Source organism: Dermacentor variabilis, chromosome 3 (assembly GCF_050947875.1).
Source record: "Dermacentor variabilis isolate Ectoservices chromosome 3, ASM5094787v1, whole genome shotgun sequence".
Lineage (NCBI taxonomy): Eukaryota > Metazoa > Arthropoda > Arachnida > Ixodida > Ixodidae > Dermacentor > Dermacentor variabilis.
The window spans coordinates 213974894-214001442 of NC_134570.1; the positions used below are offsets into that span (position 1 = coordinate 213974894).

The following is a 26549-nucleotide window of genomic DNA, read 5'->3' on the forward strand; positions in this document are numbered from 1 at the left end:
AGTCCAACTGCATGGGTTACGTTGACCCAGCCTGACCCATTTGCAGCACGCATGTAAACGCAGACTGGTGAGACCAGCCAGCACTGAGACTTGTGCAGGACCTCTGAGGCAGTCTTTTGTGTCAGTTGCATGAATTGGAAGCCCTGTTCGAACCTGTTGATGTCTCGACTCAATGCTGCATGCCACCATTGTCTACTAGAATTGTTAGAAGTGAGCTGATGTAAATGCAGGCTCTGTCACCCTAATTTCTGACTCGACCCGCTCGTGCCTGGTTCATGTCCACAAGTAGAAGAGTCACTTTATCTATGTTCAGTGATATTAACTATGCTTTGTATGTTAATGTAATTTATCATATTGCACATTTACATACATAAATAGCTGAACTTGACATTAATGAAGAAGTATTCTACTGGGTTAAGTTTCTTTTCTAATAGGACTCTGTATGTATTTGAAAATAACTTGTCTTCAAGTCCTACCTTTGTAACTTCAGGCGTTAACCAAGGTTCACTTCTTGGACCACTCTCTGTTCTAATCCATATTAACAACTGTCACAATCCACCCGGGTTCGTGAACAAGGGAGAGCTCGAGGCACCCTCCAATAGACGGACGCTCCGCAGCGTGGTGGTGCTGAACGATGACTGACTGCGAGCAGCCGTGATCGTCGGTGTTTATTGCAGTGCGGTGACCAATGTGGCCTGCCGAGCTTGGCACGCCACCGACCCTAGCGGCGAACAAACATTATGCCTGAGGGGGCGTCACATGCTTGCTACACCCCCTTACCCCCAGTTTGTTAAATAAAAGAAACAAACGTCCAATGTCCTCCACCCTAGCTGGGTCGACGGTGTCTGCTATCCAGGCGAGTAACGGTCTGGTGGCCTCCGCCATCGAGTACTCTGCCTGGGCAACGTTGTTGATGGGTCGGGTGTGGCAACGCCGGGTGCTGCCTGTGCCAGCCTCGCTCCATCCGGAGGGTCCGTAGTGGTCGGCCTTGCGAGTGGTGCCGGGCTCAGCACCGGTCCAACGGGTGCCGCACCACTGGCAACGGTTGCCGCCTCCGAGGTGGGTGGTGCTCCGCTGGAAGCGACTGGTGCTGCCGCTAGTCCTCCTACGGGCTGCAACTCGGAAGTGGCTGTCGAGGGCGCTGGCCAGGTCCCGAGGCGAGGTCTGACATGGTCGGCTTGTCTGTGCCACATGGCCCCGTCTGGCATGCGATCGAGCAGCGATGAGGCGCTGGCAGGAGACACTACCTGTCCAGCAGGGTGGGCCAGGACGGAAGCTCCTGGCGAAAACTGGAGCTCCCGACTCTGGCAAAGGCCCGAGTTAAATTAATAATTCAATTATTCTTTCACCGTTTACTGCACAAGAAGTCACAAATTTCATTTCCAGAATTAAAAACAACGTCGCCGCCGGGTTGGATGACCTGAGCGCTGTCCCTATTAAGCATGTGGCGTCTATTATAGCCTTACCACTGACATTCATAATTAATCAAATGTTAGAGACTGGTATATTTCCCTCTGACCTTAAACTGGCACGTATAACCCCTGTTCACAAAAATGGAGCCGTCAGTGATGTAGCAAACTAGCGACCAATATCTGTTCTGCCCATCTTGTCCAAAGTTTTTGAGAATGTCATTCATACACGGCTCAAAAACTTTCTCACTAAATACCGCATTGTGAATGATTCACAATACGGCTTCCAGAAAGGGAAATCTACCGAAATGGCGTTATTACTAATCAAGAATGAAATTCTTAGCAACATAGAAAACAGACTTTTTACTGTGGGATTGTTCATTGATTTAAGAAAAGCATTTGATTGTGTAAATCATAATATTCTGCTGTCAAAATTGCATGACTACGGCATACGTGGTGTCGCCCATGATCTCATAAAGAACTATCTTTACAATAGAAAGCAGTGTGTGAAAGTCGATGGCTTGTCATCTCGGACTACTGTGGTAAAACATGGAGTGCCTCAGGGGTCGTTTCTAGGGCCCTTATTGTTTATACTTTATATCAATGACTTATGTGATGTGCCTAATTCTCCCAAACTGGTCATGTATGCTGATGATACTAATATTTTCTTTTCCGCACCAACTTTAGCCCACCTAAACACAACAATAAACAATTACCTAATTAACCTTGAACAGTGGTTGAACTCTAACAGATTAACCTTAAATATTAAAAAAACTAAATATATTATTTTTAAACCTCTCAACAAACAAAGCGATTTCGAACTCACCCTGAACTTTCAAGGAATGGCCCTGCAACGCGTTGCATCTGAAAAGTTTTGGGGGGTTTGGTTCGAAGAAACAATGTCTTGGAACATGCACATTACTAAGCTCACGATTGAATTAGGCAAAGCAGTTGGTTGCCTCTACAGACTGAGGGAATTAATTCCAATTAGACTAAAGAATGCAATATATTATGCTAATTTTTACTCACGTCTTTCATATTGCACTTTAGTTTGGGGCACTACAACAACCACCAACTATAACAAACTGGGGCGGCTCCAAAAGAAGGTATTAAGAATCTTTGAGAACTTTAATGAACACCCCAGCCTATTACCCACTGGTCCCTTACTCATTAAACATAATATGCTTAAAGCGTCTAAGTTATATGACTATAAACTATCTCTCTATATGTATAAAAATAAACTCCCGCACAATACAGAACACGCCCCGTATGACTACAGCATACGTAACAGGCTAATACCAGTGCCGTGTACACGTACAAATTACGGTAGATCTAGGCTGGATTGCTGCATACCAACACTATACAACCTCTTAAAAAGTCACATTAATTTCAGTGCCCCACTCAGCACGTTTAAATCGGAGGTGCGTGATTACCTTATGAAGCAATGAACTTTTCTCTTTTTCCCTGGCTGCTACATTTCCTGCACTGTTTATGCATTCTGTGATAGTGTCCACCTTGTATGCTGCATCTGTATGAAACAAGTTCATTTCTTCATAATGTCTGTATGTATTTACAATTGTTCGAATTTGTAAAATCCACTGCCTGCTGCTCTCTGTAGGCCCCCAGGTCCTGTCAAGCTGCCTGCGACAGCTTTTTGCCTGGGGGCCCCCAACTAGTATGTTGGAAATAAAGTGGATTCTGATTCTGATTCTGATTCTGACGGCACCCTTGGTCAGCAGCCAGCTTCTGCTTCAGCTACTTCAAGAGCACTGTGGATCTGAGGTCCGGATGCAAGATGTCCAAGGTTGTTTTGACCATCCGACCCAGCAGGAGCTCACAGGGGGCACGGCCAGTGACATCGTGGGGCGTGGTCCGGTACTGAAATAGTATCTGGACAATCTGAGTCCGGAAATCCCCAGTCTGGCTCTTTTGAGCTTGTCTTTGATGGTTTGCACCACCCGCTCGGCTGCACCATTTGAAGCAGGGTGGTACGGCGGAACCATCATCCGGCGGATTCCATTCTTCGTCAGCCAGGCCAGGTTCTCTGCGCTGGTGAAAGCAGGACCATTGTCGGACACGATGACATCCAACAACCCCTGGGCGGCGAAGACCTGTCGTAGCGCTGCAGTGGTCGCGCCTGCTGATGGAGTGGTGACAGGTAGAACCTCCACCCACTTCTAAAAGGCGTCCACCACCACCAGGAAGTAATGGCCCTTAAAGGGTCCCCCAAAATCCACATGTAGGCGGGACCAGGGTCTCTGTGGGAACGGCCAGGGGGTGATCTCCACATGACGTGAGGCTCGCTGATGCTCCTGGCAGATTTGGCAGCTCTGCACCACATGCAGGCTGTCTTCCGGGTACTCTGGCAGACGAATGCCCAGTGCATGAATCCAGTTTCGGCCCAGCAGCATCGGCGACGACCCCTTCGTTAAGTAAAGGAGAAGGGTTGCCTCCCTGTTGCCAAAACGAACGCTGACCTGTGCCTGACCCTGGACCTGGGATAGTTGCCCGGAGTAGCTGTGCAGCATCACGCCTGAAGCCTCGACGGTCACGCCGGGGAAAGTACACTTGAGGAGTTTCCCGGCCATTACTGACATGCTGGCCCCTGTGTCTAGCTCCATGAAAATGGGGTTCCCGCAGATTTCGACGGTCAGCATGTACAGCGGCACAGACGACGGTACAAAGCCTGTGTGCCACATGTCGAAAATCGGCGGGTCCTCGGCCACGACGTGGAACCTCGCCGCGGAAGAACTTGAGCCTGCGGCCGCACGCCCCCACCGCATACCCTTGCTACGGCTACCCTGGCCGCGGGCCTGTGTGGTACCTGGGCTTGAGCGAGGCTGCTGTTTGCTGTTCGTCTTCCCCCTTCGGCATACACATGCCAGGTGCCCAGTTTTCCCGCACGCAAAGCATTGTGCTTGAGAGAACTGGCACTGTAGGGGGGGAGTGGGCACCACCACAGCGACCGCAGGTACTGCCCTTTGTCGCCGACGGTGAGCCAGTCGCACGGGAAATCTTGCCGGCGTCCTTGGCGGCAGCTTCCATTGCCAGCGCTGCCTTCACGGCAGCGTCCAGCGAGGGGTTGGGAAGCTCCAGGAGTCGTGTCTGCATGGCGGGGTTGTTGATGCCGCAGACGAAACGGTCCCGGAGCAGCGAGTCTAGCTTGTCCCCGAAAACGCAGGCACTCGCTAACCCTCGTAGCGCAGCAACTGCCTGAGGTTCTCTCCTTCCCGGCGGCTCCGGTTGTTGAAGCGGAAACACTCCATTAGTGTGGACGGTGCTGGGTTGAAATGTGAACACAGTATGGCAAGCAGCTCACCCAGCATCATAATGTGCGGTGTGGCTGGCTTGAGAAGGTCGAGCAAGAAGCTGAAGACGCAGGTCCCGCAGTTGGCCAGGAAAATGTCCCGCTGTTTCACGTCGGGTGTGTCGCTTGCCCGGAAGAACACGTGGACTTGCTCCTCGTAAACTGGCCAGGCAGACCCATCTCCCTCGAACGGCTCAAGCCTTCTGTACAGCGGCATGGCAGCAGCAACGGGGGGCGGTGTTTCGCAGCTTGCGGCGGCGTGGGACGATCCGTGGGTACTTGTCGCCAGTGTCACGATCCACCCGGGTTCGTGAACAAGGGAGGGCTCGAGGCACCCTCCGATAGACGGACGCTCCGCAGCATGGTGGTGCTGAACGATGACTGACCGCGAGCAGCCATGCTCATCGGTGTTTATTGCAGTGCGGTGACCTGCTGCCTGCCGAGCTTGGCAGGCCACCGAGCCTAGCGGTGAACAAACATTATGCCTGAGGGGGCATCACATGCTTGCTACAACAACCTTCGTAACTGCCACAGGTTCTTGTCTTTTAAAATGTTTGCTGTTGACTGCATTCTCTATCATAAGGTTACTGACTCGTCTGACATTAGCAAGCTTCAACACGATTTTAATAATGTGTCACAGTAGTGTTCTAAATGGTGCATGACATTATATATACTGAAAAATATAGTCGTGCATGTGACTTGTCGTCCTAATACCATTCCTGCACGCGACTATATTCTTAATGATTATCCCTTGTCACCTGTTGCATGCTGCAAGCACCTTCGAGTTCAAATCGCTAACAGTCTATCATGGCACGTCCATGTAGACTACGTTTCTACCGACACTAACTGCACTCTTTGCTATCTGCATTGGAATTTTAACTCTGCACCACCTTCTCTTAACCTCTCTCTTTATAGAACACTTGTTAGACCAAAACTGGAATACGCCTCTGCGATTTGGCACCCAAGTCAGCTCACTCTTATTAACGCATTTGAATGTACAGTAAAATCTCGTTACTACGAACACCACATTAACTAACTTTTCAGATTTCAGATTTTTTTTTTTTAATCCCCGCCAAAATGGCTATATTTTCAATGTAAAAAGCTTTCAGTACTACGAATTAGAGATTACCGAATATTTCAGAATAACGTACGTAAGTTACTCTCGTAATTACCAAGATGCTTTGTTATTATGAAGTTCCATTGAAGTTTCGGTACCGAATCCCCGAGGCTTACACCTATCATCATCATCCGCAGCAGCAGCAGCCATGCGCTGGGGAACCCGTTTCAACGGGTACAGCCCCAGCAACATCGGCATCAGCGTGAGTGTCGCGTATGGTCATGTTCAGACTCTCCTACTATGTCGTAGGCCTAGCGTCACCATGTTGATAGCGATCAGCAGGAGCTGCGAAGTTATTGGTGCTGGGATTGTGTTGTGGCATTCGCTTTGCTGACAATGTGTTCTCCTGGCCCGGCGTTAAAAAAAAGCGATGCCAATTTCCATGAAAACAAAAAAGTGGACATTTTCACGCAGCTGAATGCTGGAAGAAAGCAAGTCGACCTGTGCAGGAAGTATAATATTCCCCCGTCAACAATGGCAAAGATGCTCAAGGATCGGGAAAAGATCATGAAATTGCATCGGAGAGTCATAGTTGGCTCCCTCAAGAAAGCGCTTGTGGCTTGGCAACTACCAGAACGTCGACGACGTCATCCTCACGTGATTTAAGGATGCCAGACAAAACAATGTGCCCTTGTCAGGCCCGATTATTCAAGAGAAGGCGCTACAGTTCACAGCCACCTTGGACATCTCCGGTTTCGATGCACGTGCCGGATGGCTTTACCGCTTCCAGAAAAGGAATGGCGTTGCGTGGCAGGTTGCTTGTGGCTAAGAAAAGGCAGCAGGTGCCAAGAGTGCGGTTACTTAGTGGAACGAGCGCTTTCAAGAGATCATAGTCTTTCTCTCCAGACGGCGATGAAACAGCCTTCTTTTATCAGTTGTTGCCTGATAAAACAATGAACTTCAAAGGTGGCAGGTGCAAGGGCGGAAAGAAATCACGTTTCCGCTTATCGGTTCTGTTCTGCTGCAACTCCACGGGCACGGAAGAACTCAAGCCGCTAGTTGTTGGCAAGTCTCCTAAGCCACGCTGCTTGAAAAACGTTGTCTCGTTGCTTTGCGACTACCGAGCCAACAAAAAAGCGTGGATGACGTGAGAATTGTTCACTCAGTGGCTGCTGCAGCTTGATGACACAATGAAGAAGAATTACAAAAAAATTATCCTCATTGTTGACAATTGCTTGGCGCATATCGTGAACGTGCGATTGAGCAATGTGCAACTTGAATTTATGCCCCCAAATTGTACTTCTTTGCGCCAACCTTTGGACGAGGGCATCATCAGATGTGTGAAGGCCGCATTTCAGAAGCATCTTGTGCCTTGCCTCCTGATCGATATTCGACGGAAGCTGCCCACACAGGTAAACATCCATCAAGCTGCAGAAATGCTTACAGGGTCGTGGTGGAACATGAAGGCAAGCAGGATCAGCAACTGCTAGTGAAAGGCAGGCCTTTTAAAGGCATCACCTATGCCACAAGACTGCGAGGACACAGCGGAGCTCAACCCAGAACTGTGGAATGAGCTTACAGAGAAGCTCCCCATCGACACCGCAGTGACCTTCGATGATTACATTGACAGCGACAGCGCGGCGGCTACATCCGCGGAGCTCACCAATGAAGACATTGTGAATAAAGCGTGTGAGCAAGAAGATTGCAGTAGTGACGAAGACGATGCTGACACTGGATCAACACACAAAAAGGAAGAGACTGTTTCCAGCTCGGATGTTTTAGTTTTCCTAGAAAAGAGGCGATCATTCCTCGGGCGCTGTAAAGATGTCCCCAATGACGTTCAGAGGAAGGTCGAGGATATGGAGGCGTTCGTCCTGCAGCGCTTGCTGTCTACTTGCCAGAAGATTACAGACTTCTTCAAGCAATAAATTGTAGTTAAACTGTGCCCAGCATTCTCGTTTATTATTTACGTACGAACACGTGCATCTGTTGCTAAGATATGTAATTTTCGTTGTGTTACATTACTGACATGAAAATATTGGTTTTTCAGTACTACTATAATTCAAATTAACGAATTAAATTCGGTGGTCCCACAAAGTTCATTGTAACGAGATTCTACTGTATAGTGGTTCTATGAAATAGAGCCGCTTGTTTCATTCTTTCCAATTATTCATGTCATGCCAGCGTCACATCAATGAAGACTAGTTTAAACCTGCCAGATCTTTCAGTGCGTCATAAGTGTTCCCGTCTTTGCCTCTTTCTTAAAATTTACCATTATAACCTTGTTTTAAAAGAATCTATATTTGTTCCACCCACCTACACTCCAATTTACACCGCAAGTGTAAAATAGAAGTTAGTGCCAGTCGTTTATTTGTGGCCGAATTCCTCATGGTATATCTCTAAGCGTACATATAAACTTGAAGCAGATTTAAATTATTGCTTCAGGTAAAAGTAAATAATGGAAGATGGTGTAGAGAACCACGAGGGTTGCAATGTGGGGCTTGTTCGTAACGCATCTTGAACAGGTGTGCAGTAGCGTGATTAAAAGACAGGACTAAAGAAGACACAGGGACACACGCAGCGCTGTGTCCCCCACTGTGTCTTCTATTAACCTGTCTTTTAATCGTGCTACCGTATGCCTATTAAAGAACCAAGCTTGTACTGAGACCTGAGTATGACCATGCCAGGGGCACACCAGTGCTGGAAGGCAGTTTTGAGTAGAATACGGCTTGTATTCCTCATCTATAAAATAAATACTACAGTAGCGCCCACTGACGCTGCTATACACAGATGCTAAAGGTCGGCACTTTCAGTCGGCAATGCAAAAAGATGACAAAAATAAAGTTGGGTGGCGCGTGCTTGCAGCGCAAGCAGGGCACGCCCTAGTTCATTCTAAGAACCTGCTATGCTGGTCCTCTGATTCTGGCACTCCGCTGCAACCTCTCAGTTCCCGACATTGGTGATTTCAGACTACGAGATGACCGACCCCAGCAACCTACTGCCCTCAGGCAGCCTTCCACCAGACACTACCTCGTGCCCTCGGGACGTAGCTGCTCTACAGATTTGCCTGCCCACATTCTGGCACAAGGACCCACAGGTTTGGTTCACCCAGGTCAAAGCCTCCTTCGATCTACACCACATCTCCTCGGAAACTTCTTGGTATCACCACTTACTTGTCGACCTGTCTCCTGAGGTTGCTCACGAGGTGGCGGACATCATCGCTGCACCTTAGGGGATGCCCCTTGCCAGCAACTGAAGCAGAGTATTTTGGACCGCACCATGGTGTCTGAGAGCGCACACCTCCAGCACCTGCTCACCTCCGAGGAGCTTGGAGATCGCCGCCCTTCCCAGCTGCTCAACCACATGCAATGGCTCCTGGGCTCGAGTAACGTCAACGCGAATGGTGCGCTGTTGAAGGAGCACTTCCTGCAGCGCTTGCTGCAGTCCGCCCACCATGTCTTGACAGCTGCAGGAGACTGGACCCTTGACCACCTCGCCCAGCTTGCTGATAGAGTCCACAACGCTACTTCTTCTTTCGCCACCTTCTCCATCGGATGTCTGCATCGGACGTCTCCTTTGAACATCCTCTCATGACCAGCGTGGCTCCTCCTCACGTTTCAGCCGCTGTCCCTCTTCCCTAAGCAGTCCCCGGTTGTGCAGTCCTCAAAGCTTGGCCATTTGTTGGTACCATCGCACTTTCCACCACCGCGCCCGCCAGTGCAAGTCCCCATGCCAATGGTCTGGAAATGCACTGCGAGATCACTGACGGCGGCTTGTGACCTCGACTTACAACCCAGCCGCCTCTTCATCGTCATGGACTGCATTTTCAGCCTACGTTTCCTTGTGAATACGGGTGCCAAAGTCAGCGTACTGCTGTCTTCCAAGCGTGATCGCGTGGCGAACTCTACCTCTATCACCACGTGTGGTCTGCAGTCCTTCACTCTTGACCTGTGGCGCACATTTTGGTAGGTCTTCATTGTAGCCGACATCAATCAGCCTATCCTCGGCTCTGACTTCCTGACCCATTTCGACCTCAACGTTGGCATGTGTCGGCGCCGCCTGATCGACAGCAAGACGCGACTCTCCATCCCTGGAGGTCTGTCAGCTGTTGCTCTCACGGGCGTTCGCACGCTGATTGCACCATGCCCGTACGCTCACATCCTCGAAGACTTTCCTGTGGTGACGAGGCCCTGTAATTTAAATCGGCCACCCAAGCACAGCGTAACCCACCATGTTGTCACGCGTGGCTCACTTGTCGCAGCTCGTCCATGCCGCCTCTTCGGCGACCGTCTGGCCATTGCTAAACAGGAATTCAAGCACATGTTCCAGCTGTGTATTATTCGCCCTTCATCCAGCAGTCGGGCTTCCTCACTTCATCTGGTGCCCAAGAAAGAACCAGGTGACTGGTGTCCTGGCGGCGACTAACGAGTGCTCGAGGCTCACACAGTGCATGATTGCTATCCCCTTCCACACATCCAAGGTTTCATAGGCCACTTTGAAGGATGCAAAATCTTTAGTAAAGTGGACCTTGTGAAGGCCTATCACCAAATCTCCATTGAGCCTGCCGATATCCCAAAGATGGCCATTACTACATCCTTCGGCCTGTTTGAGTGCGCGCATGCACTTTGGGCTATGCAACGCAGCTGAAACGTTCTATATTCATTGCCGAGGTAGTGTGCGGACTCCTGGCTGTATTTGCCTACAGCAACGACATCCTCGTCACGAGTCCCAATCCACAAGAACATGAGCGTCATCTCCGGGAACTTTTCCAGTGCCTTCAACAATTTGGCCTGGTTGTCAACCCCCAGAAATGTGTCTTTGGGTCTTCTGAGCTTGAGTTCCTAGGTCACCACATCTCGGTGATGGGAATTCATCTGTTGCCCTCCCGCGTCCAGGCCATGCAACATTTCCCAGCACCCATTATGCTACGTCAGCTGCATGAGTTCCTGGGCGGAGTTAATTTCTCCTGACACTTTATCCCATACTGCGCTGAGCTTTTACACGCATTGACTGACCTTTGCATGATCAAGGGCTCCTTATCCACGATTTGCTGGTCTCCCGAAGATCAAGCTGCTTTCAGGGCTGCTAAACAAGCAGTCACCGATTCGGTGCTTCTCATCCACCCAAGAACTAACGTGTCTACTCATATCAAGGTGGAGTCTTCCAGTGTACCCATTGGCACTATTCTCCAGCAGCAAATTGGCTCCGTGTGACATCCACATGGCTTCTTTTCTCAGAAGCTCAAACTTGCTGAGACTCGCTAGGCCGTTTTTGGCTGTGAGCTGCTCGTTATTTACTCCACCATCCAGCACTTCCGGCACTTCTTGGAGGGCCAGCCATTTTATGTTCTAACAGATCATAAGCCTCTGGTGTATGTCTTCCGTAGAAACTATTCCTAGTATATCGCATGTGAAATTCAAACTTCGTCAACTGGCTTATATATTGGAGTTCATTATGGATATCCGGCACATCAAAGGCACTGAAAACAAGGCAGCTGATGCACTCTCGCGCATCACCTCCCTCGGACTTCTACATCAACTGTGGACTGGGAACATCTTGCTCGGGCACAGATAGAACACCCTGAGCTGCAAGCTCTGCATGACTATCCCCGTTCCCTTCATCTGCAACTAATTCCCCACCTGTTTGTGCCTGGCTCACTCTGGTGTGACATGTCAGTGGCTGCACCTTGTCCTTTTATTCCGGCTGCCTGCCGTCGTGTGGTGTTCCAATCCGTTCACGACATCTGCCATCCCAGCCACGCAGCGCCTCATTACACAGTGCTACATCTGGCCAAGCATTAACACCGATGGTCGCCAGTGGGCACGTTCGTGCCTCGCATGCCCGACCGCCAAAATGACCTACCACATGAAGACTCCCACACAGTCTTTCTTGCCACCTGGCTGTCGCTATGACCACGTCCATCTTGATTTGGTTGAACCACTTCCTTCCTTGCACAACAGCCGGTACATTCTACATGATTCTACATTCTACATGATTGACCGCTTCACTTGCTGGCCCGAAGCCATGCCCATTCTGGACATCATTGCGGAAACAGTCATGAAAGCCTTTGTTTCAGCATGGGTCTCCCACTTCGGTGGCCCCAGCATCGTGGCCACTGATCACGGCCGGCAATTGTACTGTACCTTCTTCACTTCCCTCATTCGCCTGCTTGGCACAAAACACTGTCGTACCACAGCATGTCATCGCAGTGCCAACGGCATGGTTGATTGACTCTACTGCCAGCTTAAGGCTGCCCTCACTGTGCGCTTCGATTGGGAGCACTGGGTCGAGCACCTTCCTATGGTGCTTCTCGGCCTGCATGCTCTCCTTTGTCACAACCTTGGCTGTTGTCCGGCCGAACTTGTCTATGGTGCACCCCTGCGGCTCTTTGGAGACTTGTTCGTTCCTTCAGACCCCTCACCCCAGCCACTGCAGTACCTTCGATGCCTACAGGACTGCATTCAGCAACTGCGTTCTGTCATGCCTCAATCTTCGGACCACATCATCTCCATGCATCTGGACCTTGCGTCTTCGACCCACGTTTTTCTCGGATGAGATGCCGTAAAAGCACCTCTTACACCCTCTTACGATGGGCCGTACCGTGTCCTCCGCAAGGTGCCGAAGTCCACCACCATCCTATTGAATGGTCGCGAAGAGGTAGTCTCATTAGACAGACTCAAACCGGCATACCTCGAGAAGCCTCCCACGGAGCTCCCCGCAGATGTCGCTGCCATATTTGCCAATCTGCATGTAACCAAGACAGCACTGTCTCCAATTCATCTACAAGTACATTTCGCCGTTTCGTCTGGACGAGGGGCCCTGTGGCACTCACCGACACCGCTACGCTCAGACACTAAAGGTTGGTGCTCTCGGTCGGCGCTTTCGGTCAGTGCTCTCAGTCGGCACTGCAAAAAAATGAAAGAAAGTTGGGCAGCGCATGCTCGTGGCGCAAGCATGGCACGTGCTAGTCCGTCCTAAGGGCTTGCTACACTGGCCCCCCGGTTCTGGTTCTCCACTGCAACCCCTTGGTTCCCGATGCTGTGATGTGCACAAGTGCTTGATATAGCAAATTAAACAGTTTAAACACAATGAAAGCAAACTATTTATTGGCAGCAATTTATTTAAAAGCTGCTCGCAAGTTTCACATATATGTGCCACATTTGATGCAAACATAAAGAATCTCAAGCTGAAGACAAAGCCCTCTTCAAGCACACATATTTACACACTACAGATTGAAGTGTGCTTCCACTAGTTCATCTGATTAGTGTACCTAGTTGCACTGCATTCCAGCACTTGACGCCTTTTTGATGGAGGCCTCATTGTACCCAGCCTGTGCAGACAACACTTGGAATGTGCTGGACAAAAGGTGTGGACGACTCACTCTTGCAAGGTATTCCACACATGGATTCCTTTGGAAATTGTGCCCTGACAGCTTTTGCATTATGTGGCATATCTGTCATGCAGCGGCAGTGCATAGTGCCATCGCCGGATGCATATGCACACCTTGCGTATTTTGGCTTCCATGTCCTCCGTTGAAATCTCTAGAGCCGAGCTGGAGCTGAAAGGAATGAAATTTCTCCCACCTCAACACTTGCCTCAACTGCAGTCTGCAATTTGCAACTGATCCACTGTTCACATAAAGTGGTTGGGGTGAGAAAAAAAAAACTATGTGGGACCTCCCGTTGTCCTGGCATCAGTCTGGAAGGGGCTGACGGAAATGGGTAAAGTGGTTGACTCCCTAGAGAGCAGCTGTGATCAGCACAACCAAAATCCAGAAAGTTCTAGCTGAGAGACGAGGTCAGCCTGTGGTTGCCAGAGACGAGCCCTTTGCATGCAGATTCTGTCTGATCATGCATGCATTTTTCTATAGACTGAGGCTGCAGCTGCTTACAGATTGCTTCCCAGTAAAGACATTTGAGGGACAGCAGAAGGTTGGCAGACCTGTAGGGGGCTCCTGCTAGTGTTAAACATAGTGTACAAAACCACGACAGTATGTCACGTCAGGATCATGAATCAGTGACAGTACAAGGGAGACATGTTGCACAACCTGCAAGACATTGTATTTTGTCATAATGCACTCATTGGACATACTGAAAAAGATTGTGAAAATAAAAGGAATGCAGTATGAGGAAGTCGTGTATATACAATTGCAATTCAATGCATAACTCAATTAAAACATAAATTTGTGTGATATGTAGCAATGTAATTTATCTTATGCCACCTAAATATGGAGATGTGACTTGACATGAGGTTACTTATGGCGCTGCACAGTTTGTGGAAAACTCGCGTGTTAGATCTGCATGCAGAACCAATGGCATCTTCGCAGTCTCATTTCATTCAGATGATTTCACAACTGAAAAACTTTTGTGATGAAAGAGACTTCCAACCAGACTGGTATCCATCGTTGATGCAGTGTATCCTTTTGCCTCCCTTTTAAAGAGCTGCTTACTTTGATAATTGTACTGTGAAGTGTTTGTTTTGTGCTCGTAGACACGGCTATGGCTGTCTTGGCCACTATGTAAATAACTTATGCAAGTACGCACTTGTAATAAATACCATGAAATACAAACAAATGTAATATCTGGAGTTGCGCATATACAAAATAAGTTCATCTGTATTTTATTCCATTACTATAATTTACGACATCATCCATTGTTGCTGTTCTCCTCACTCGTGGTGTGCATGCTCAGCTCGGTTCTCTCCACATTGCCCCTCATTTGCTATATTTCTTTCATGAGTACATTTTTTTTTTCCTGTTTTCCTTCCAAGTACCCTTTTTCTTGATTCACTTGTTAGCACTTCATAGAAACAAAAGTATAGCCAGGACAGAGCTACTCTTGTGTTGGACCACATTTGTTATGCCATGGAAGCATAATGGTGTTTTCTATGACTACAATTGAAAACAGGATTTTCCCAATGCACTATGTCAAGGACTGACCAAAACAATGCCATTTATGGCATCTGTTACCCACAGCCTGAGCAAAATGGTGTTGCTTTGCAGAGTCTGCATTAGTCCCTGTAATTTCTTGAATTTTTGCATCTCATCTTGGTTAGTATATTCTTGTCCAAATAAAAGTATTACGTTGCGTTTGAAAGCGTGCAAAGAGTCAACCTGGGAACTTGGAGAAACTTACCTGCCTGAAAATGTTCAAAAATGCTGTGAAATCTGCGACGTCACACTGACCTCACTGACACTGTGGTTTGCATGCAAGATTTGTGAAGGAATTGCTGGTTCATTTTTTATGTGAAGGATTTCTTTTTTGTGTTTTTCCTTGAAGTGTTAAGTGGAGTTTTGAAAAGTCACGTCGCAAGCCTTGGCTGATGCTGCATTTTCCTTCAGTTAAAGCTTTCCTTTAAGGCTCTCTGTAGTTCTTGCACTATTCTAGGTTCCAGTATCATGTCATTTGATCTCAGAGGTGACCCCATTCTGGGTTGTAAAGAATGCACTCTAGTGCACATTGATGGGAGGGGATATGCAAAAAAGTTTGTGAACTTAGATATACCAGATGCTCAAGATTAAACCTACTTCGGCATGCCTCATATTCACATAGTGGTTTTGACATGCAGAACGCCAGAATTAATGTATTTATTTTGACTGTGTGGTGCAAGTTAGAAAATCCTAGGGGTTCCATATAAACAGAGTGCGCTGTCTTTCTAGCTTGCCTGCATTGGATTGCATCACCAACCTCATAAGCATGCATATGCCTATGCGTAGTGCACCTGACTGTTTCCCCCCTGATGAAATGTTGGCTGTAATAAGTGCACTACTATCAGATGACTTGGTTCTTCCCACATTGCATGTGAAGTGAATGAAGGCACTTACTGGCGCAGTTGTTCCAAGGCCTGGTTCACGGGTTGCATCCATTGCCAAGAGCTTTGAGCAGCTCAGCTTGGCCGAGCCTACCAGTGTTGGGAGGAGGGCGACGACAGTTGCAAACCGTCGATCGTTCCGAGCCACGTCCGGCATCGTCCGACCCTCAGCGGTGCGAAGGACCCATTCAGTGCTGACGCAGCAGAAGCCACTGACTGCTGTGCAGGTGGCTGTGCGCAACCTGGAGGCACGGTGCACCAGCCCTGCCCCCAGGGAAACTCTGGCCAATCACTCCTTCCTGTGGACACGAGACGAGAAGGGTACTTGGCTGCCATTGCAATTTTGCTCACTGTTAATGTTACCTGCGAGTTTTGCGAGGCAGGCGACAGTGCCACGGAATATACTGTGGAATCTCATTGATACAATTCTGCATAGTATGTGTTTCTAGCAGGCAGGCAGGCAGGCAGGCAGGCAGGCAGGCAGGCAAAGAACTTTATTTTGGTTGTGAGGAGCGACTCAAAAACCCCCTTACAAGGGAGGAGTCACTGCGAGCCGCTCCCACGTAGGGATGGGCAGGCTGTGCCTGACTGCAGCGCCGCAGGCTCTCAGGATGGCCCGTAGCTGAGCAGTGAGGTTGGCGTTCTTGAGCGCCTCCTCCCACTCTTCTTCCGTGGTGAGATGATCGTGGTCCCGCAACGAGGGACACCACCAGAGCATGCGTTCTAAAGGGCAGAAGGGATCTCCGCAATCCGGACAATTGGGCTCGAACGAGTCCATGTGCCTGCTGACCCTGGCTAGGCTGGGATAGGACCCGGACTGCAGCATGCGAGGGGTGGATAATACATTTTTTGTTTCTTTTCCTGGCCAACACCCCACTGAAGCAATGTATTTTCATACAGTTGATACGATCGCATTTTCACCTGAAATTAGATAATACAACTGCAAACTGGTATTTCGGGAACCCCTAGCTTTATATTGACATATGTGCTTATCTTTATCTAGCGACCACGTTTCGCCGCCTAACAAATGTTATCGCACAGCGCAGGACGCGCCTGCATGTAAAAGAAGTTTCTGGAATGTTAGCGATGGTTCCGTCCACTGTCTTTCACCGCAACTTGTGTAATCTGATTGCATGTGTGCACAACCCGAATAGTGTAGAGCTTTGTGGAAGACACGCGGGTCCCAGCGGTTAATCTGGAACATTCGATGACTGATCTATAAAAGCCGACGCGCTTGACCCGCTGATCAGATTTTCTACGATCGCCGACAGTGTTCGCCGCTATCGTTGTGCTATAAGTGTCACAGGTTCGCCCAATAAAAGTTAGTTTTGTCTTTCGCAGTATTGCTACTGTGTTCTTCGTCACCACCACTGTGTTCTTCGTCACCACCACGTGACATATGGTGGAGGTGCTTTTCGTTCATGTACTGGACGCCCCCGACAAGTCGTGATCCAAGCCCGGACCGCAAAGAGAACACCAACGTCGCCAAGAACCAGCGAGGTAGCTGCAGGCTGCAAGGACTGCCCCCAGAGCATGGACTTTTGCCTGAGACGACCAAGAAGATCGCCACCAAGTCCACCCCAATGGCAGCCCCGGCGTCCCCCATCGTGCTGCAGCAGCCCAGGGAGCCTCCGACGTTCCGCGGTTCAACGTTTGAGGACCCAGAAAGCTGGCTTGAGACATACGAGAGAGTCGCTGCTTTTAACAACTGGAACAGCGACGACAAACTGCGACATGTCTTCATTGCATTGGAAGACGCTGCCAGGACGTGGTTCGAGAACCGAGAAGCCACCTTAACGACCTGGGAGCTGTTCCGAAGCGGCTTCTTGCAGTCATTCGCAAGCGTCGTACGCCGAGAACGAGCCCAAGCGCTGTTAGAAACCCAGGTCCAGCTACCTAATGAAACAACCGCAATCTTTACAGAAGAAATGAGCCGCCTATTTTGCCACGCCGACCCGGAAATGTGCGAGGAGAAGAAAGTCCGTCTACTGATGCGTGGTGTAAAGGAGGAACTTTTCGCCGGAATGGTACGAAGCCCACCGAAGACCGTCGACGAGTTTCTTCACGAGGCCACTAGCATCGAGAAGACACTGGAAATGCGGAACCGGCAATTCAACTGCCGCACGAACTCGACAAACTACGCCGGAGTTGCGTCACTGGCCACCGACGAACTGCGCGAGACTATCCGAGTGGTCGTGCGGGAGGAACTACAGAAGCTGTTGCCTTCATCATAGCCTCAAGTGGCTTCAATTGCCGACGCCGTACGTGAGGAGCTCCAGCAGCAACTCGGAGTACACCATGAATCGCCACAGCCTCAGCCGCAAGCAATGACTTGCACCGCTGTAGCCCGCCGTCACGTTCCCCTTGCGCGCCCACGACAGGGCCCAGTGACGACACAGTTCCGTCGTCCACCACCACCCCCGCCGCCAGCACGCCAAGCCATCACCTCACGCGGCGTTCCAAGGAAGACTGACGTTTGGCGCGCCCTCGACTACCGCCCGCTTTGCTATCACTGCGGAGAAGCCGGGCACATCTACCGCCGATGCCCATACCGGGAGATGGGACTCCGAGGGTTCGCCGTTAACGCGCCACGACCACAGATTGGCGAACGACCTCGCGATATCGCCGACTACCTGGCCGCCACTCAGTGGAGCCCTCGACGACCGTCCCGTTCGCCGTCACCAGGCTGCTACCTGTCGCCGCAGTGTCGCCGCAGTGCCGGGGCCGCTCTGCGAGCCCATATCCGAAAAACTAAAAGCAGCAACCGATGGAGGTGCGGTTGCTGTTCGTTGAACTGACGAAGATCCTCCGTTGCCGACAAAGACGACGAAGAGACCATCTCGACAACATAATGACACGCCGCCGTCCCGACGAAGTCAGGAAGCCAAGACTGCACCGACGAAAGACGACTTGACCACGTGCCGTTCCAGCTTCAGTTCAGCACGATGAAGCCGTGATCTGACGCCAAGACCTAACTGCAACGCCAGACAAAGAACCACCGACCTCGACGTGCTTCTCGACGGCCACGCAGTTACCGCCTTAGTGGACACAGGGGCTGATTACTCAGTCATGAGTGCACACAGCGCTGCCCAGTTGAAGAAAGTTAAGACCACATGGGAAGGCCCTCAAATTCGGACCGCTGGAGGACACCTCATAATGCCGACTGGAATCTGCACGGCAAGAATAACCATTCATGACCGGACTTACCCTGCCACCTTCGTTATCCTCCAACAGTGTTCACGAGACGTCATTCTCGGTATGGACTTCCTGAACCAACACGGCGCAATCATCGACCTCAGGTCGAAGTCAATAACTCTGTCGGAAGATAAAGCGATACCGCCGGAGAGCCCTCGTAGTCACTACGCCTTGAGTGTGCTCGAAGATCAAGTGAGCAGCCCGCCTCGCTCCAGCATTGTTATTTTGGTCGGCACCGAAACACCCGCTGACGTAGAAGGCGTCGTCGAAGGCAACCAACGTCTACTGCTAGACCGTGAAATTTCCGTCGCAAGAGGGATCGCTCGACTGCATGGAGGGAAAACTGAAGTGTTGCTGACAAACTTCAGCCAGGAGTTCAAGCACATCAACAAGGGCACGACGATCGCGTACATCGAGGAAATTCTGGAAACGAGTAATGCGTTTGTCCTCTCGGATTCCGCCGCATCTACACCAACGACCATGGTTCCCGAACCAGACTACGACATTAATCCAAATCTCCCTATGATTAAGCAACAGCAGCTCAGAAGTCTGCTCCGACGATACAAAGGCTGCTTTTCGACGTCATCGAGGATTCGACAAACACCAGTTGCCAAGCATCGCATATTCACCGAGGAGTGCGCTCGACCACTCCGCCAGAGCCCTTACCGAGTTTCGCCACGAGAATGTGAAGCTATAAGAGAACAAGTCGATGAAATGCTGCGTGACGACATCATCCAGCCGTTGAAAATCCCGTGGGCATCCCCTGTTGTCCTGGTAAAGAAAAAAGACAGAACCCTATGTTTCTGCGTCGATTATCGTCGTCTGAACAAGATCACGAAGAAGGATGTATACCCCCTCCCACGGATAGACGACGCATTGGATCGGCTCTGCAACGCTAAATACTTCTCGTTGATGGACCTCAAGTCTGGCTATTGGCAAATAGAAGTCATCGAAAGAGATCCCGAAAAGACCGCCTTCATCACCCCAGACGGCCTCTACGAGTTCAATGTTATGGTATTTGGACTGTGCTTGGCGCCTGCAACGTTCCAGCGCGTGATGGACACGGTTTTAGCAGGATTGAAGTGGCAGACCTGTCTCCTTTACTTGGATGACGTCGTTGTCTTCGCTGGAAATTTCGACGATCACCTTAGGCGGCTTGCAACAGTACTCGAGGCCATCAAGTCATCAGGGCTCACACTGAAGCCAGAAAAGTGCCGCTTCGCTTACGATGAACTTCTGTTCCTAGGCCACGTCATCAGCAAGTCTGGAGTCCGCCCCGATCCGCAGAAGACAGCTGCCATAGCAAAGTTAGCATAGCATAGCATACCATAGCATAGCAACAAGAAGGCAGTGCGTAGATTTCTTGGCATGTGCGCCTACTACAGGCGATTTGTCAAGGACTTTCCACGCATCGCTGAGCCGCTGACACAGCTAACTAAATGTGACGTCGAGTTCAAGTGGGAAGCGCCGCAGGCCGACTCATTTCAAGAACTCAAACGACGCATGCAGTCGCCGCCCGTACTTGCGCACTTCGATGGGCACGCCAACACCGAAATCCACACTGACGCCAGCAGCCTAGGCCTCGGTGCCGTCCTAGTCCAGAGAAAAGATGGACATGAACACGTGATAGCGTACGCTAGCCGGTCGTTGTCAAAAGCGGAAGGCAATTATTCTACAACCGAAAAGGAATGCCTCGCCATCGTTTGGGCTACAGCGAAATTTCGCCCTTACCTATATGGCAAGCCATTCAAAGTCGTCAGCGACCATCACGCCTTGTGTTGGCTAGCAAATTTAAAGGATCCCTCCGAACGGCTGGCACGGTGGAGCCTCAGACTACAAGAATACGACATCACTGTAACATACAAGTCCGGACGAAAACACTCAAATGTCGATTGCCTATCACGCGCCCCCATTAACCCGCCGCCACAAGATGACGAGGATGACGACGCATTCCTTGGAATAATAAGCGCGGAAGACTTCGCCGAGCAACAACGAGGGGACCCGGAGCTAAAAGCCCTAGTCGAGTATTTGGAAGGGCACACCGACGTTGTCCCTAGGGCATTTAAGTGTGGATTGTCTTCATTCACGCTTCAAAACAACCTACTCGCGAAGAAGAACTTCTCATCAGTCCGCGCCAACTACCTTCTTGTTGTTCCGTCGGCATAGCGTCCAGAAGTACTGCACGCCCTACATGACGATCCGACCGCTGGGCACCTCGGTTTCTCCCGGATGCTATCGAGGATACAAGAAAGGTATTACTGGCCGTACCTAACCGCCGATGTCGCCCGTTGTGTCAGGACATGCCGAGACTGTCAGCGACGCAAGACACCACCGACAAGGCCAGCGGATTACTAGCTTCCTTACCGACCTTTTCAGCAGATCGGGATGGACTTGTTGGGACCGTTTCCGACATCAACTTCTGGAAATAAGTGGATCGTCGTGGCGACGGGCTTCGCTGTCCAAAAGCTCTACCAAAAGGCAGCGCAGCCGAAGTGGCGAAATTTTTCTTTGAGAACATCCTGCTGCAACGTGGTGCCCCAGAAGTCCTCATCACCGACAGAGGAACAGCGTTTACAGCAGAGCTCACCCAAGCCATTCTGCAGTAGTCAGACAAGGCACAGGAGGACAACGGCCTACCACCCGCAGTCGAATGGTCTCACGGAGCGCCTGAACAAGACCCTCGCCGACATGCTAGCAATGTACGCCGACGTCGAGCACAAGACGTCGGACGTGGTGCTGCCGTATGTAACCTTCGCTTACAACACGGCGGTGCAAGAAACAACACAGATCACGCCATTTAAGCTGGTTTACGGCAGGAACCCGATGACGACGCTCGACGCCATGCTGCCGCACGTCACTGACGAGGAAAATCTTGACGTCGCTACCTATCTCCAGCGCGCCGAAGAAGCCCGACAGCTCGCCCGCCTGTGGATCAAGAACCAGCAGAGGACCGACAGCCGACACTACAACCTCCGACGACACTTCGTCGAGTACCAGCCCGGCGATCGTGTTTGGGTATGGACCCCGATTTGCCGACGAGGACTCAGTGAGAAACTACTCCGACGCTGTTTCGGACCCTACAAGGTCATCCGACGTATTGGCGCTCTGGACTATGAAGTCGTGCCAGACGGCATTTCGAATCCACAGCGGCGCCGCGCACTATCTGAAGTGGTCCACGTAGTGTGCCTTAAACCCTTTTACGGACGCTGACGAACTTCCTTATTTTTGTTGTTTTCTTTGCTACGAGTGCTTTTCTTTATTACTTTCGTTTGTTTGCAGCATAGGGTCGATGCTTTTTAAGAGGAGGGTAATGACACATGTACTTATCTTTATCTAGCGACCACATTTCGCCGCCTAATAAATGTTATCGCACAGCGCAGGACGTGCCTGCATGTAAAAGAAGTTTCTGGAATGTTATCGATGGTTCCGTCCGCTGTCTTTCACTGCAACTTGTGTAATCTGATTGCATGTATGCACGACCCGAATAGTGTAGAACTTTGTGGAAGACATGCGTGTCCCAGCGGTTAATCTGGAACATTCGATGACTGATCTATAGAAGCAGACGCGCTTGACCCGCTGATCAGATTTTCGACGATCGCCGGCCGTGTTTGCCACTATCGTTGTGCTATAAGTGTAGCCTGTTTTTGTGGGCACAGGTTCGCCCAATAAAAGTTAGTTTTGTCTTTCACAGTATTGCTACTGTGTTCTTCAACGTCACCACCACGTGACAGTAACAAAGTGTACTAGATTAAATTACATTCCAGCAACCTACAAACCAGATTCCACTGTATAGACCAATTAGTCAACTAGGTAAAAGAAAAATCGAAAAACAACTGTGAGCAACTGTGTGTCAGTACAGTCTTCTCGGCAAAAATTGGGGTATCACTGATCTGTGGCAGCATTCTGCAGTGCCTAGACAAATCCAGTTCTTGTCACTTGCATGTCAGATGGACTACCACAACAGCAAACTGCACAGAATCTTTGAACTCAGAGTGCTGGATGTGTTTCAGTGAAACATACTTGTGATATTGCAGAGCTCCAATATGGCGGATCACTAAGCAGTGCCTGTGGTGACACAAGCAAGAAGTGAGTTGACGGACCGACCTCCCTTTTCATTCTTTATGTTAGTTTGTCTTATAATGTGACTGTTTAGTACTATATTAAAGCCTCGTTCATTCGACCTTCATTAATTTGGAAAATCAGATAATTCAGACTTGTCCTCTGGTTCCAGCAGGCGTGGGCATTATTTAATGCAATCAGAATCTCGTTAATTCAAATGTACTTGGCTGCACATTGGTTAATTCAGACAACTCTCAGAGATCGGCGAGCGTCGAGCACCACAAATGTGCTACACAAAAGAGCAAAAATGGCATGCAACGAAAATGAAGTGGCAGAATCTGCTTCATCATACTCATCAGCAGAAATCGTGTCTTAATGACACCTACACCAGAACACTTCATGCATATTTGTGCCTTTAAAGCCTTTATTCTTCCAACTGTTCTCGCTTTGACAACCAATGTCAGACTCTCCAGTATGCCTTGAATAGACTGTACGACAGGCCATTTACAGAAGCAAAGATCTTGGGAGCGTGGCCTCACAGTTCATTAGCCCAGAAAGCAGTTCGAGCACTTCTGCACTACTTGAAGGCAACAGACTTGAGTGCCCAACTGTAGACATGCTGCACCTAGCTTAGTACATGTGCATGTGCACTATAGACTCATGCTCTCTCTCTCTCTCCCCCTCTCTCCCCCCCCATTCACACACTCTCACACTCCCCATTCCCCTTGCTTCATGTAGCAAACTGGACTCTGTCTAGTTAACCTCCCTGCCTTTCCTTCCCTTCTCCCTTCCTTCCTTCCTTCCTTTCTTTATTCTTGCAATTACCATCATGCATAACGGCGCGTAGGCCCACGTGCCTTCATGACTGCGTAGTTGTTGTATTGTTGCTTCAATGTTATGTTACATTGTGCAAATTCGATAATGTGAACTATTAAAAAACTATTAAAATTATTTGCATTTTCTAATAGTGACTATTTGATTTGAGGGTGGAATTTGAATAGAACAATAGTTGGTTTATTATTCTAAGCTTTTGGATATTTGCACATCCCTAAAGTGCAATGTATCTTTTCTTTAATACATATCCGCAAAGTTTTTGCCAGTTCAATAAGGCATGCCTTCTTCCTAATGCTCCAAGTGCCTGTTGATATTGTTACGGAACGATAAAAGAAGAGAACACGAAGATGGCCAGACGCTGGCTGCTGCGTGTTGCTGCTGGTCAGCCATCTCAACCACATAGACTTTGCTTGTATATATATTGTAAATACTGTCTGTCTATACTCCAAACATCCCCGTAACATGTGCAGGAATCCCCATAACATGTGCGTAACAGGTGCTGGGTACCACAGCTGGAAACAGAGCTCCGCAGTGGACATCACGTCATTGTCCTCATCATGAATGACGATAAGCACGTGGGATCAACGTCGCTGTCCCCTTCGGTTGTGGTTGTGTAGCCCAAGGACCCCGGAACTTTCTTCGGTACTGACGGCGCTGACATTGAAGAGTGGGTGCTTATGTATGAACGCGTGAGTGGAATCAACAGATGGGACCCTACGCTTATGCTAGCTAACCTGTTGTTCCACCTAAGAGGCAGAGGTGTGGTACGAAAACCATGAAGACGAGCTAACCAGCTGGGACCAATGCAAAGAGTAGTTAACAGAGTTGTTTGGCAAACCAACCCAACGTAACATTGCCACAAAGCAGGAACTGGCCTCCCGTGCCCAATCCCCCATGGAGTCCTACATCTCAAACATTCAGGACGTGCTGGCGCTTTGTCATAAAGCTGATCACGACATGACAGAAGCTGAGGAGGTTGGGCACATGCTGAAGGGCATTGCTGACGACGCGTTTAATCTGCTCATGTGCAAGAGCTGCTCTACAGTTGATGCAATCATTGAAGAGTGCCGACAATTCGAGCAGGCCGAAATCCGACGCGTCCTGCAACCATTCGCCAGACTTCCCAATACTGCCGCACTGTCGACGTTTGAAGATCAGCCCGCACAGCAGCGTGCATCACCATGAGAGGACGTGGTGCGAATCGTTCCACATGAACTGGACACGATGGCGCCCGCAGCTTTCTGTTCGTGTAGCCCTGATGCTACCCCTTTTTCAGTTCCCCTCGTATAAGCCATTGTTTGCCAGGAACTTGAAAACATTGTTCTACATTCCGTCTGTGCTGTCGCCAACCCCAGGGCCAATGAACGCCCTTCTACTGTTTTCACTCCACCCTGACACTTCTCTCCGCATTATTGCAACCCGACTGAGTGGGGAACTGCGGACGACCTGCCGATATGTCTCACCTGTCGCCGCATTGGTCATGTCGCCCGACAATGTCACAATTCGTAGCCCTCAACACCTTACATGCTGACCAACCTAAGCTGTTTTGATGGAAATACCCGCAATATTTTGCTCACCACCGAGTCTAAGAGCGCCAACAACTCTGCTAGGAACACTTGGTACAGCCGCTCACCATCGCCGCGCGGACACCAGTCTCGTTCACCGCAAACACGTTGCCCATCTTCCCATTCACCACAGCCACGTCGCCTTTCGTTCCCTGTGGCTTTTCGCCGCACCTTCAGAAAACTAAGAAATGCAGCCCTTGGAGGTGTTGCTGCATGGCCTACTACTGCAGCAAATCCTCTGTCTGTGCCCACGAAGAGAAGTGTCAATGATGTTAAAATAGATGGCGTACTTGTCCAAGCACTCGTTGACACTGGAGCCCATGTATCTGTGATGCGTGCTAGCCTACGTAGACGTCTAAAGAAGGTCCCCACCCCAGCAGCTGCACAAGGGCTTCGTGTGGCCGACGGCGGCATGCTGGTTGTTCTTGGAATGTGTACTGCGTGTTTTAAGTACAGCCGGCCACCCTACTTCTGTTCTCTTTGCTGTGATTGATAACTGCCCTCACGACATTATCCTTGGATTGGACTTTTTATCCAGTCATTCAGCTCTCATCGACTGTGCAACCGGCGTTCTTCAGTTGGAACTGCCTCAACTCGCCGATGCTCCTAGCACCGCCCCACCGCGCTTGTGCTCGCTTCACAATGTGCATCTGTCACCCGAGGCAGTTACTTGCGTCACTTTGGCCACCCAGCCACAGGTTCCTGACGGTGCACGTGTGCTTCGCCCCACCATCGACGTACTTTTGAACCGGAATGTTGCTGTTCCAGATACACGGGTCACAGTTACTAATAACGACGTCGTTATACCGCTTCTGAATTTCAGCCTGTGCCCTCAAGTGATTCCGTCCTGCATGTTCTTGGCCAGCGTTTCTAATGGTTCCAAATTTGACATTGAGAGTCTGAATGCTGAGAGTGGTTTATTAGTGCCAATTGCAGCTCACAGGTCTGGTTCCTTAACGGATGACTTCGCAGAGATGATTTCACCTGACCTCACCTCTGCACAGGCCACGGACATACGTCTCCTGCTCGAATCATACAGTGACATCTTTGATTTCGGCGACAGGCCTTTAGGCCAAACATCTGTTCACCACCGTATAAACACTGTAGACATGAATCCTATTCGTCGGCATCCCTATGATGTATCGCATGCTGAACGTAGAGTCATCCAATCAGAAGTGGACGAAATGTTCCGCAAAGGGGTCATCGAATCGTCAGCCAGCCCTTGGGCTTTGCCTGTCGTCCTTGTAAAAAAAAAAATGGTACCTGGAATTTTTCATCAATTATCGCCATTTAAACAAGACCATGCAAAAAGA

At 49.8% G+C, this 26549-nt stretch overlaps 1 protein-coding gene across 5 annotated transcripts in view; it reads left to right on the forward strand.

Annotated features, from left to right (window-relative positions):
* The window catches only part of Exn (Ephexin), a 197379-nt gene that overhangs the window by 35775 nt on the left and 135055 nt on the right, over positions 1 to 26549 (forward strand). For all 5 annotated transcript variants that reach the window (XM_075686831.1, XM_075686833.1, XM_075686829.1 and 2 more), the window contains exons 3-4: positions 15605 to 15904; positions 22813 to 22864. In XM_075686831.1, coding sequence (XP_075542946.1) covers positions 15605 to 15904; positions 22813 to 22864 — 352 coding nt within the window. The remainder of the gene's footprint in view (positions 1 to 15604; positions 15905 to 22812; positions 22865 to 26549) is intronic.